This window comes from Phascolarctos cinereus, unplaced genomic scaffold (genome assembly GCF_003287225.1).
Source record: "Phascolarctos cinereus isolate Bilbo 61053 unplaced genomic scaffold, phaCin_HiC Scaffold_726;HRSCAF=1367, whole genome shotgun sequence".
Taxonomy (NCBI): Eukaryota; Metazoa; Chordata; class Mammalia; order Diprotodontia; family Phascolarctidae; genus Phascolarctos; species Phascolarctos cinereus.
In genome coordinates, this window is record NW_027556098.1 from 260,909,529 (window position 1) to 260,923,873 (window position 14,345).

Here is a 14,345-nt window from a genome sequence, read left to right on the forward strand (position 1 = left end):
GGGGATTCTCTACAACTAGTGGAGGCCCCAGACATGAGGAATGCTGTGGCTATCCATGTCTGCACAGATTTTGGGTTGTGATGTGGCAGCTCCCCAGAAGGCTCCCCAGATTTCCTCTTTTGTGCAGGAAGAGTCCCATCTGTGATTTGTGGTACTCCTTTGCCTTTGTGGGCTCCACAGTGGTAAATGATAAGAAAGCAAAGTGTGTTATCTGTTCATTTCTGCTTCCAGATCTTCACTTGGGATTTTTTAACATCATAATTGATTGATGAGTCAAAGGATTGTTAGAAAGGAAAGTGGGAAGAGACCTGGACTCAATCCATAGGTGACTTTGGGCCTGTTCTTAGACTCCTATTCCCCTGACTATGTGATTAGGAGCTCATAGAAGGAATATAGCTTTTTCATTTTGGTTTTGGTCTTAACATCTCTTAAACTAGCCTCCAGACTCTAAAACATGCTACAGGAATAATTCATCATAGGTTAACAATTACTCATGCGTTTTGTTAAATACTTGATACATTGAGGTATCTTACACCAATGAGATAGACCAATAGGTAATAACCTAAGACTAAGATAGGCCCTAACACAACTTAATGACCTTTGAGGTCTCTTCCAGTTCCAAATCTGTGATCTTTAATCCTATATGAAAAACATGTATAACAGAACTGGTGAAACTGAATAGTGAGGAAAATAGTCATTGTTCAATAAGTGTAGTTGGGGAAGTTGTGTAATAATATAGACAGAAATTAAATTCATATAATCAGAAGTTCTGTTAATTAATAACTTAAATATTAAAACAGTAAATGAAACAGCTGGGGAAAAATTGAATTACATACTTATCCAAAATGTAGAGAAATGAATTTTTGTAAATGAAGCATTTAAAAAAATTATCCTAACAAGGTTGATGTGTTTAATTATCTAAAAAATAAGACTTATACAGCAAATATCAAAGCAAAAAAGAAAAGCAACAGAGTAGGAGAAGGATTCATGCTGAATATGATGGATAAAAGACAATTTACATTAAACAGAGGTAAGTCTAAAAGAACAGTACCCTATCTCCAGTGGACAAATGGTCAAAGTATATGAGCAAATGGTTAAGTATGCTATAGTGGATGGAAAGAGCACAGGCTCTGAAGTCTGGAGGGCATAGGTTCAAATACTGCCTTTGGCACTTTCTATCTTTGTAACCACAGCAAATCACTTAGCTTCTATGGTGCCTCATATTCTTTTTAAAATGAGGAAACTGGACTGGATGGCCTCTCTGATCCTTTTCGCTTATAAATCTGTAATCCTATGAAAGAAGAGCATGCTAAATATTTGGGGAAATGTTCAATCACACTAATAATTGAGGAGATGCTAATTAAAACAACTATGGGGACTAATTAAGATGAAAATAAATGATAAAGTCCAGTGGTTAGGGACAACTGTGGGGAAATGAGTATACTCACTGTTGACATCAGTGCAGATTATTAGAATAATCTTTGCTCAAGAGTAATCTCGTGAGAGTTTTAATGCTCATTCGTATTGTTTGATTTCTTAATCCCAGTATTTGGTGTATTTCACAAGAAAATATTTTAAAAGGAAGCATCTGTTTTTACAAAGATATTTATATTTCTTCTAAATGTTATAAGAAAAAAACTGGGAAAAAATCCATCATTTGGGGAATGACCAAGCTGACTCTGATACGCATTTTTAGAAGTGCAATATTATGTTGCTATAAAAGGATAAATTTAACTATGCAAAATTTTTTGAAACATCGTGTGAATCTTGAGTTGTTGTATTGATATTAGTGTTGCAAGTATACATTTTTGTGAAAGAAAATTTCACAACTGTTACCCAAGCATACTTGAAATAACTTTGTTCAGTCTTTCTATGTTTTTGTAGTTTTTTATGCAAGTATCTATTTTTTATATTACATTTATAGCTGTTTTAATCTTGGGACCAAAAATTAACAGTTCTTCTCCTCTTTTAGTTCAGTTTATCTCAGGCTGATGAAGAACGTTATGAAAAGGAAGAAAGACCTGAAGTACAACAAGAAATTTTGAAAAGAGTAGCAAAAGAGTTACCTGTCTATACGTTGACTTCAACAAGATGTAAGCAAAACGGATCTTGAGCTTTCAAAGTATCTCTTCAGCTGTATTCACTTCCATAGTGAGATATATTGACATATTTGTGGCTAAAAAAGTATTGAGGTGTTTACAAAATAGTATTCTATCGATCATCTGTTTATAATGAGTCACTGACAACTTTTCTTACAGTCCCATTCTCTTTCTTTCCTTTTCCCTCAATGCCCGTACTATTTTGATATGTTTCTTAAATAAAAATATTGAAAATGTCCATTTATCAATATACATTAGAAAGGAAAATACTCAGTGATCTGTAATTTACTATTATTATTGATGATAATAGTTATCATTTATATAGCACTTTATAAATATTACCTCAGTTTTTCCTCACAACATCCCTGGGGGCAGGTGCTATTATGATCCCTGTTGTACAGATAAAGAAATTGAGGCAGACAGAGGTTGTTAAATGATATACTAAAGTTGCATGGCTAAGAAGTGTCTGGGGCCAAATTTTTACTCGGGTCTTATGTATCCAGGTCCAGTATTCTGTCTACTGCACCACCACCTGCTTATTTCACTATTTGAGAGGAATGCTTATTCTTTAAATGTAAGGTAGTCTTTCTTCCCTGCAGAATCGGTGTTAGCTCCTTGAGGGCAGGGACTCCCTTTTTGTTTTTCTTTTTTTATTTTTATCTCAAGCACCTGCCACTGGTAGAATAAAGTGTTGCAACTTTTCCCACTGCCAGGCTATCTAGAGTGGCTTCTGGGATGGCCTAGGCTGAGGGAGAGATTGAAGGGTGGGGAATAAAAGAGGGGAATCATTTTTATTAGATCACACTTGAAATTGATGTGTTCAGTCTCTTAATGCACTTTTGTAGTGCTTTTATCCCGGTATTTGTGTACTTATATTAGAAAAAATGTATATAGCTAGTTTAATTATAAGATCAAAAATTCTAGCAACACATCCCTGCTTGTCCACGTCCCTCTTATGAACTTTCTTTTGTGTATTTTTTTTAATGTTTCATTAACACTCTATTCTTTATTTTCTAATATTTTTGATATTTCTCTCTTATAACATGTAAGTACAGTCAAGCAAAACAAATACACATTGGCCATGTCTGAAAATGTTTATCTCATTCTGTACTTCTGAGACTATTGATTTTAAATTAATGTATGACTTCCTGAAGAATTAGTCATTTACTGTCAGATTTCTTAGGTAAACCCTCCCATGAGTCCCAACCTAATTTGATATAATAGGACTCTGAAAAGCTTTCACTCTGGCATTTCCTTTCAAATATATATTTTTCCTTTTTTGTTAACATTTTTTTTCCCAATTACATGTAAAAACAATTTTTAACATTTTTTTAAAAATTTTGAGTTCCAAATTCTCTCTTCTCTCTTTCTGTTCCCTCCTACCTGAAATAGTAAATAATTTTATATAGGTTATACATGTGTACTCATGAAAACTATATTTCCATATTAATCATCTTGTGAAAGAAAACACAGGCCCAAAAAAAAAATGAAAAAAGTAAAGAAAAAGAAAAATAGTGTGCTTCAATCTGCATTTAGATTCCATCAGTTCTTTCTTTGGTGGTAAGATAGCATTCATGAGTCCTTTGGAATTGTCTTGGATCATTGTATTGCTGATAACATCTAAGTCATTCACAGCTGATCATCATATAGCATTGCTGTTACTGTGTATAGTTTTCTGTTGGTTCTGCTCACTTCACTTTGTTATCAGTTCATGTAAGTTTTTACAGGTTTTTCTGAAATCAGCCTGCTTCTCATTTCTGATAGCATAGTAATATTCCATTATGTCATATACCACAACTTGTTCAGCCATTCCCCCATTGATGGGCATCCCCTCAATTTCCAATTCTTTGCCACCACAGAGAGAGCTGCTATAAATATTTTTGTACACATAAATCTTTTTTTTCTTTTCCTTTTTTAAAAATCTCTTTGGGATAGAGACCTAGTAGTGGTAGTACTAGATCAAAGGGTGTACATAATTTATAGCCCTTTTGGCATAGTTCCAAATTACTCTCCAGAATATTAGATCAGTTCACAACTGTACCAGTAGTGCATTAGTGATCCAATTTTCACACATCCCCTCCAACATTTATCATGTTCCTTTTTTGTTATATTAGCCAATCTGATAGGTACGAGGTGGTACTTCAGAGTTTTTTAAATTTTCATTCCTCTGATCAACAGTGATTTAGAGTATTTTTTCATATGACTATAGATAGTTTTATTTCTTTATCTGAGAACTGCCTGTTCATTTCCTTTGATCGCTTATCAATTGGGGAATGACTTGTAATCTTATCAGTTCGACTCATTTCCCTATATAGTTGAGAAATGAGAACTTTATCAGAGGCACTTACTGTAAAAAAATTTTTTTTTCTCAGCTTTCTGCTTTCCTTCTAATCTTGATTGCATTAGTTTTATTTGTGCAAAATATTTAATATAATCAAAATTATCCATTTTACATCCCACAATGCTCTCTATCTCTTGTTTTTTATAAATTCTTCCCTTTTCCATAGATCTAACAGGTAAACTATTCCATTCTCCCCCAGTTTTCCCTTGATATCACCCTTTATGTCTACTATATGACCATTTTGACTTTATTGTGGTAAATGGTGTAAAATGTTGGTCTCTACCTAGTTTTTTCTCAGCTGTTTTCCAGTTTTTCTGGTAGTGTTTGTCAAATAATGAGTTCCTGTCCCAAAAGCTTAAATCTTCTGGTTTCAAATACATATTTTCTAAAAAGTTTTCGTATTACTTACAACAGCTCCATGAGACTATGCAAGCATTATTATTGACATAGAAGAAACTGAGAAGAAAAAACTCAGAAGAAACTGAGGGTTTGAGATTTGCCCAGTGTAACAAGAGCTAGTAGGTGGTAGAGCCAAGATTAGAACCTAAGTCTGTTAACTTCTAATCTATTGTTTTTATCACCATACTGTGCTGCCTATACTTCCTTCACTTCCTGTCTAATAGAAAGATGAATTGTCTAAGCTATGGACTTAAAATCACATGAGGAGTTAATCATTTTTTAAAATCAGCTTTTGAGCGCCCATTAGTGCCAAGCACTGTGCCTGGCACTAGGGTACAAAGACAAAAACAAACCCAATCCCAACCTTATATTCTGCTGGTCTGAAACAACATGTACACAGGAAGGAAATACAAAAGAAAGACAGAGTAATTTTGGAGCAAGGGGGAAGCATGAAGAACTGGGGATTCCAAGAGTGTGCAGAAGCGAAGAACCAGTCAAGAATAGGTAACATGTCTTCTTCTAAGGTGTTCAGCAACTTTGGAGAAGCAAGAGAAGGTTCATAGCAAGAACAGTGTTGGGTTGGGATTTGAAAAGAGATGACGGAATGACTCTCTAGGAGCAGGACACTTTGGGGAAATGTAGATGATGTAAAAAAAGACACGAAATTTATTTAAAAAGAGAAAAGGGATGCTTGGAGGCCAGGATCAAGGGGTAGAAGATAGCATAATTTTGAAGAGAGTAGAGTGAGGCCAGAATAAGGGTGATGACCTGAGAAAGCAGTATACAGTGGAGTGACTAGAGGTTAAACTGAGGAGAATTGAAGCGTAATAAAAGCTGAAAGAGATTGGACCCTTATAATTCTCCATCGTGGTAACGGAACGTTTGTAAATGATAAAAAACAAGGACTTGATCATCCCTGTGTGTGACTGAGGTAGAATAAAGATGCAGATATTGAGACGTGAGGTCAATGAACTGGTAAATAGGGCATCTGAGGGAATGCCAACATGTGTATTAAAGTACTCCAGTATAAGAGAAGGAATTGGGGCAGAGAAGAAGACTGTGAGTCAAGCAGTACATTTTTTGAGAAAAGGAGAAAGACTTAGGAGCTAGGTAACTGCCACCAGATTCAGGATAGAGTAACAAGTCTGGATACAGTGGACCTCAGAGGAAGAAAGTCTGCTAAGTGATGGTGGTAGGGTCTTGAAGTGGCACTGAGTAAGAAGTATACCTTTCCTCTTCCAGGATCATTGTGTCTGGGAGAGCATCCACAAGGTTGGCCATGGATATGGTGCCATCCTGAAGGAACCAGTTTTTACTGATTGCAAGAAGATGCAAGGAGGGTGAGAGGAAGATAACTGTTAGCAGTGGTGTTTTGTTAGCAATAGAACAGAGGCTCCTATGAAAAATAGGATGGCAGAGTAGGTTAGGATGTGAGAGGGCTAGGGCTGGCATGGACGGTGGTGAAGGAGCCAAAAAATGTTAGCAGTTTTAGTTTAGTACTAGTTTTATTTCTATAAGCAAATAACACAGTTAGACCTCACTGAAATATGTAGCATATCCCATGAACAAGTTGTTGGTTATGTTTAACTAACAGAATGTAAAAGTACAAAATACAGTGTGTTACTCTATTTGGCACTGTTTTGAAGTAATACAAAATGGAGCAAAACATTCTATTTTGGAAAGAATGTACTGGATCTGTCAGAGGACCTGGGGTTTGAATTTCACTTGTGCCATTGACAACCCAGGAAATAGTGGGGAAAACATTTAACCAGCCTCCCCTAATCTCAAAGGTCCCTTCTAGCATTAAATCTCTGAGGATGCATGTACTAAATGAAGTTGACTTTACATGTGTACCAGAAAGTTCCCTTAGAGTAAAATCCAGATGTGAAGGGTAATAATTCATCGGGTTACCTTAATCCTTTGAATACAAGAAGTTGTTAATTAAATCTCTACCTCGTGTTAATCTCAGTTATCTTGGACTCCTTCCTCTCTCTCATCATCCACATCTACTTGCTTGTCAAGTCTTGTTTAGACTGTCTGAACAAATTGAACAACACACATTCAGTGTCTACTGTGGAAAGGCCTTTGCTAGCTGCTAGGGACATAAGGACTTTAAGAAGATATCATCTTTGCTGACTAGGAGCTTGCATTCTGATGGGAACAGAGGAGCAGGCTGTAAGACAGTATACACAGATAAGAATGAGTAGCCAATGTAGTCTAGGAAAATTTGAGGCAGGGGAGAATACTTTGAAGCTGAGACGGGGGAATTAGAAGTGATAGTGAAGGTGATTGTTGAGTGTTTCATAGAATGGATGACACTTGATCTAATCTGAGCCTTGTCGAAGAGATGGGTTTGTAAAGGTGTGGATGAGATCAGAATATACTCAAGACTTAGGGGATAGCTTAGGCCAAAGGTTGGAGACTGGCAGTAGCATTCCAGGGTCAGAGAATAAATGAATGAAAAATCATTTGTCAGGCACTTATTATATGCCAAGCACTGTGCTAAGTGCTGGGGAGACAAAGTCAGAAAGATAAATTTCTCCAGGCGGTTGTCAAGGCTTTGCAGAGGAAGATAGCTGGAGAGAGGGGGTAGAGTGACATGGTGAGCCAAGGCTTTCCTGAAATAGTGGTCTGGGAAAGGCTATCACCAGCCACGGTAACAAGGCTCCTGGGAAGAAATTCCTCTAAGATGGCAAGACTTTTGAGGAGATGACCAGAGAGTACAGAGTAAAGGAAAACTTAATAGTCCAGTTTGACTGAAAACCATCTATTTAAAGCTTTATTTTATATTAATACCTGGAAAGGTTGCTTGGAGTCAACTTGTCAACTTGTAGAAGGCCTTAAATGTCAAGATAAGGAATTGGTATTTACTAATTGTGTATATGCCAATTGATATATAATAGAAATAGCAGGGGACTACTGAAGGCCTTTTTTTTTTTTGCATGAGGGAGTGATTTCATCAGTGAAAGGATGGATTGGAGAGGGAGAAGGCTGAAGAGAGGGAGACTAGTTAAGAGGATACTGTTATAGGCCAAGTGAGAAGTGTTGGGGTCCTCTAATAAGGTGGTGCTCACTTGAGTGGAAAAGAGGTCATGAGACAGTCAATTGTAGTGGGGTGGATTGAGAGAAGAGACAAAAATTACTTAAGTTTTGAATCTTGATGACTGGAGGATGATGTTGCTGTCAAAAGGAATAAGGAACTAAAGAAGGTCAGATTTAAGAGGAAAGATACGTTTGGTTATTGACAGCTTGAGTTAGAGATACTGATAGGATATCCAAGTAGAGATGTCTAGCAGGCATTTGGAGATGTGGGACTGGAGTGTAGGTTACAGATTAGGTCTGTAGATATAGATGTGGAAGTCATACTCAAAAATGTGATCATAAAACTTGTGGGAATGGATTAGATTGCCAAAGGAGAGTATAGAGAGAAAAGAGAAGAGGGTCCAGTAGGACCCTGTCACTTAGGGAGTACAAAGGAGATGATAAACCAGTGAAAAAGACAGGGAAGAAATGATAGATAGGTAAGAGGAGAACCAGAAAGAAGAGAGTAGTGTCACAGAAGCCAGAGAAGGAAGAAGTATCCGTAAGGGAATGGTTATCAGTGTTAAGGGCTGTAAAAAAAGTAAAGGAAAGACTTCTTGCCAAGATGGCTACAGTGGAGCAAGCAGCCCCCAGTTCCCACAAACCTGCTCCAGCAAAACTTGAAAAACTACAATAAGTGATTTCATCCACTCCAGAATTACACAAGTCAAAAGGAAGCCCATAGGGAATAGGAAAGGAGGCTACCATCAAAATCAGAGCCAGTGCAGGCAAACAAAGCTATAGCCTCTCAGCAAGATCAGAGATTGGCTAGAGATGTGTATGGCTTGTAAACCTTTGTATACAGCAGTAACATGAGCAGAATGTTCCCCTAGGATGGCCACAGAGTGATAAAACCACAATGGAGACCTTGGAAATGACTGGGAGTGGGTGCAACCAGTGAAGCATGGAACATCCCTGGGAGCCCTACCACCCTGTCCTGAGATACCGTTGAGGTCCCTGAGGATCCAGAGATCTAAACCTCAGGGATCCCAGGAGGGCTGAACAGAAATCCACAAAAGAACCCAGGTGAAACAGCATAAAACGAAACAGGGCCCACCACCCCACCTAAAAGGACTAGAAAGGGTTGGCACCTAGCCCTGTCACAAAGCTCTAGTTCAGTAAATTGGAAAATACAACAACCGCTATAAAGAATTATTGTAGATCCATAGATACTTAGAAATCCAACATAGGAGAAAAGAATAATTCCCTAATAACTACAAGCAGAGATTCAAAGGAAAAAAATGGATTTTCTATAATGACAAAATGAATATCTAGAAGAAATAAGAAAAAAAATTTAATGGATTAAAAGCTCTGGCAGAAAAAACTAGAAGTAAATAATTAGCTTAGAACAGAAAGTGGTAAACATTACCCTGAAAACTAGAATAGATGAAACAAATCAGTTACTCCATGAGACATCAAGAAATACCAGAACAAAATAAAAGAATTGAAAAAAAATTGAAGAAAATAGAATGTATCAAAAACAATTTACTTGGAAAAACAGGTCAAGGAAAGATAATTTAAGATTCACTGGACTCCCTGAAACTGTTTTCTTAAAAAAAAAAGTCTGAACATTTCAAAACCATAAATGAAAACTTTCAGATGTATAGGACCAGATGGCAAAGCAAAAGATAGAAAAGAATCCACTGATCACCTCCTGAAAAGAGTCCAAAGAGGAAAAGTCCCTAGAATGTCATAACCAATTATTAAAAGCTTCCAAAATCAAAAGAAAAAAAATGCAAGCATCCAGAAAAGAATTCAGGTATTAAGGAACCATGCTTAGAGTTACACAAGACCTAGCAGCTTCTAATTTAAACAAGAAGAAATCTTGGAATACAATGTTCTAAAAGGCATAGGCTTACAGCCAAAAATATAAACCTTTAGGGAGAAAAATGGATCTTTAATGAAATAGAAGACTTGCAAGCATTTGTGATGGAAGTATCAGAACTGTATTAAAACTTCGAAATGCAAGCAGAAGTCAAAAGAAATCTAGAAAGGTTAAGTTTATTTGAGCTGTCAAAAAGAGCTATAGGAGGATGCAGTGCTAACATTCTAATGGGGGGCAGGGGCAGCAGCATGTGATAGAGCTCTGAAGAGTATGAAAGCCCAGGATAGCAATAATGCTTTTCCTTAAATTCCATACTAAATTCGGTAATTAATTCTCTGAAAAAATAAACTTCTGTAACCCTCAACTATTAGCAGGATTTCAGTAAATGAAACTCCTACAGGAAGCAGATGGACTGTGTTATGCAGTTCAGATACACTTCTTTTGCCAAATCTGTCATGCAGATATTTGTGTTCTAACAGAAAGAACATTGGCATTTCAAAAGAGCTGAATTCTAGGTTCACCTTTACCACAAACTAGCTATGTGACCATTGACAGGTCATTGAATCTTCCTTAGCTTCAGTATTCTTTTTTTTTTCTTTTTTCCTTAATAGTATTTTTTTCCCAATTACCTGTAAAGGTAATTGAGTTCCAAATTTTTCTACCTCTCTTTTTTCCCTCCCTCCAAGACAGAAAGCAATCCGATATAGGGTATACATGTACAATCATGTTAAACATAGTTCCACATTAGTCATGTTATGAAAGAAGAATCAGAACACAAGGGAAAAAACACAAGAAAGAAAAAACAAAAAAAAATCAAAATAATATGCTTCACTCCGATTCAAACTCCATAGTTCTTTCTCTGGATGTGAATAGCATTTTCCATCACAAATCTTTTGGAATTGTCTTGGATCATTATATTGCTGAGAAGAGCTAAGTCTGTCATAGTTGATCATCAGACAAGTGTCACCATTAATGTGTACAATGTAATTTGTTCCATAAATGAGTTTGGAAAGTTAAACAGGTTTATTTGTTGACATTAGTTAAGCAGTATTTTGTCTTATTTTAACAGTCCTCTTTTTTATTCTTGAAATTAGTAATCAGATATTGTGAAAAATGTCAGCTGATTAAGCCTGATCGATGTCACCACTGCTCTGTATGTAATAAGTAAGTAACTTTAATCAACAGTTTTCATTGTCACTGAGCATGGCATTGGAATTTTTGTCCAAGGGGAAAAGTTAATGTTACAAATGGACTGAGTTTTATATCTATACCCTAGTTCTAAAAGTTTACAATCGCTTCTCAAGAAGTAAATATTACAATTGTTTGTTCTGAAAAGTAGACAAAAGTTCTTCCATGAGTTACATCATTCCCATCACATAAGAGAGCTCAGATGTGTCACCTTGATCCGTGCTTAATAACTGTAGCTTAACCTTCCAAGGTGGTGCCTAACAAGCAGTAGTGAGCATGGTGTAATAATCTGACTTTTGAAAAGGCTTCTTGGTCTTCTCAGAGTAAGAAGAGTTCATAGTAGACGAGTTGTCACATCATACTTAACATTGAGGTTAAGGTATAACAAATAATGTGCCAATTCATTTAACCATTTCCCTCAACTTATTTTCTTAATATTAATGACAGTTTTTGTTGGTAATGGATTTAACTCATGCCACCATTCACCCAAGCATATCCCTTTTGGTGAACCATAACTTTAATTCTTCAGACCTTGTAGTATTCTATATAAAAAGGAGGGCTATTCAAATACCTCTGGAATACCAATGGATTCATCCAGTTCTTTTTTTTTTTTAATTCCAGAAGAGCAGTTCTGCCCTGTACTCACAGTAGTTTTTACTGTAGTTTTCCCTGTTTGTGTTAATTACTATTAACCTGGCCTGCAGTTAAGATCTTAGCCTAAAGATCAATGCTCATTGGACTCTGTCTCTCAGCTTTCTTAGAGTATACCTTGCTCCTGACCATGGCTGTTGTTTAAAATGTTAAGTAAAGGAAGTTTAGAACAAGTTGACTTGTTCAAAGGAATTAAGTCTCACTAAATTTATGGTCTTTTTTTTTTAATTCTGTCCCGCATTTAGATACAACAAAATATGACTAAGGCAAATGAACCAGCTCCACTAAGCCAGGTAGTTTAGTTTCCCAAACAATAAAGTGAATTTACAAGTTTTGCCTTTTCAGTGAAGCTTATACCCATAGAAATAAATTTGTAAATTTTAAGATCATTTGGGTCTCAAATAAATGATTAAAAACTTACAGTTTGTACAGTTTTAAATTTTCATAATTCCATAGGAAATGCTTTTAAATAAATTTTATGCTCTGTAGTAGTTTCACTCATGTGTCTTTTAAAACTTCAGTGCTGAAGCGATATAAAATCTCCAGTCTTCTACTGGTCTCCCTGTCACAGGTCTCTCTCCACTGTATTCCATCTTCTACTCACCTGCCAAGGTGATTTGTCTAAAGCATGGGTCTGACCTTGTCACTCCCACCCCCATGCTCATTGAGCTCCAGTAGCTTCCTGTTACCTCCAGGATCAAATAGAAACTCCTCCATTTGGTGTTTAAAGCTTTTCATAAGGTACCTTCCTACATTTCCAGTCTCCTTACTCCCATGTGCTTGATGATCCAGCTGTTTCTTGAACAGAACACTATATTTCCTATCACCATGCCTTTGCCCTGACTCTTCTCCCTCTTCATGCCATACATGGTACACTCTGCCCCTCACCTCAGCCTTAGTTTCTCTGACTTTTTTCCAGACTCAGTTCAAATCCCACTTTCTGCAAGAAGCTTTTCTTGGTCCATCCACCCCACTCTGCTTTCCCCCATCCCCCTCTTCTGGCAAGTTGCTAGAGCTTTCCCATCTTAGATTCATCTATCCTGGATATCTTGTCTGTACTTAGTTATTCACGTGTTGTTTCTCCCATTAGAATGTAAGCTCCTTGAGGGCTGCAACTGATTTCCTCTTTCTTTTCATCAACCCTTAGTAAATGCCCATCGATTGAATTATTGGTTTGATTCATATCATGTTTACATTTGTCCTTGGCTTATTACACCCTACCAGGTTATAAGTGTCTTGACAACCGAAACATGATATCATAGGGTCATAGATCCAGAATGAGAAGGAACTTCAAAGATAATAAGTAATAGTCCAACCTCTTCATTTTATAAATGAGGAAACCTAGTGGTTAGCCCACGATCATATACATATAATCACCAGAAGTATGATTTTAACCCATGTCCTCTGACTGCCAGAGCCAGAGCTTCTTCCTCTGTACCATTTTGAGTTCTCCAAAGGTATAGATCATTTTATATGCCCAGAGCCTACCATATAGTAAGTGTTTGCTGAATATTAAACACCTGAGAAAGTTTTATATATCCTATTGCAATAAAAATACTGATTATCATGCTCTTAGATAAAATTGTGAAGGAAAAGTTTTAAGTGTATGGGAATTTATAATGGAAATTTGAATATGGAATTTTATTGTACTTTTTTTTTCCTTAGATGTGTTCTTAAGATGGATCATCATTGTCCTTGGTATGTATGAAAAATATAAAAACCTTTTTTGGTGGGGAAGGAAGAAGTCCTAAATTTTGAAACAATGCTTTTCTTTCATTAAAATATAAATTATTCATATAATTTCTCTATATGATCAATAATATATTCTGAAATGGTTCTGATAACTAGATTATTTAAGAATTGAGATGTGGTACTATTATTTTGTGTGGATAGGTTTATTTATTAGCCGAATAATCTAATTTTCTTACATTTTTTCTTCTACCCTCAGTTTTTTAAATTGGTTTAATGTGATTTTACTGTGTAATCTTCCTTCCTTTTCTTTTTCTTTATATTATAACCATTTATCTCCTTTACTTTTCCAGGGTGAATAACTGCGTGGGATTTTCTAACTACAAATACTTCCTGCTGTTTTTATTTTATTCCCTTGTGTATTGTATTCTGGTGACCACAACAGTTTTAGAATATTTTATAAAATTCTGGACGGTAAGTTTATTAAAATCTTACGTGCCATAGAGTTGTTTTCATTAAGCTATTATAGTGCTATAATATTTTAATGATTGAACATTTGACTCAGTACTAATGTAAGAGCTTATTAACCAGTTTCTAATATTCAGAATTTGCAATGAGCCAGATGGAAAGAGGGGGAGTTTGAATGCTCGTCGTTCTTCATTGCCATTTCTAGGTTCTTCCCCTATCTCCAACATTGAGTAACATCTCCTCCTTTGAGGTTCATGTAGTCCACATCTACCACCGAGTCAAAGCCCTTGTGCACTTCAGTGCCTCCCTGAAGTCCAACTCTGTTGCCTCTTGGTGTGGAGGTAGACAGTGTCTCTGTAGGATATCTTGGCAAAAGCCCCTGTTCCTACCAAGCTAAAAAGCCAAACTGTTTAATAGCCTCAAGTTAAGAAGGTAGAAGATTGTGTATGCATCTTAGAAAGTTTGCCATCAAAAGTATATCAGTATGTAAATGATCTGTGATTTCATTGGCTTGGGAACTCTCCTTCCCAGTGTAGTTAACATCCATTTATGGAGTTAGCAGAGGGTCAGAGCAGTAAAGTTGGTTTGCCCATGATCACAGAGC

General features: G+C 36.3%; 1 protein-coding gene across 1 annotated transcript in view; it reads left to right on the forward strand.

Moving 5' to 3' along the window:
* Nucleotides 1–14,345, forward strand: part of ZDHHC20 (zDHHC palmitoyltransferase 20) — an 88,839-nt gene that overhangs the window by 53,380 nt on the left and 21,114 nt on the right. Inside the window, exons 4-7 of the mRNA XM_020968778.2 lie at nucleotides 1,973–2,093; nucleotides 10,840–10,909; nucleotides 13,250–13,282; nucleotides 13,627–13,747. Of these exons, the coding sequence (XP_020824437.1) occupies nucleotides 1,973–2,093; nucleotides 10,840–10,909; nucleotides 13,250–13,282; nucleotides 13,627–13,747 (345 nt within the window). The remainder of the gene's footprint in view (nucleotides 1–1,972; nucleotides 2,094–10,839; nucleotides 10,910–13,249; nucleotides 13,283–13,626; nucleotides 13,748–14,345) is intronic.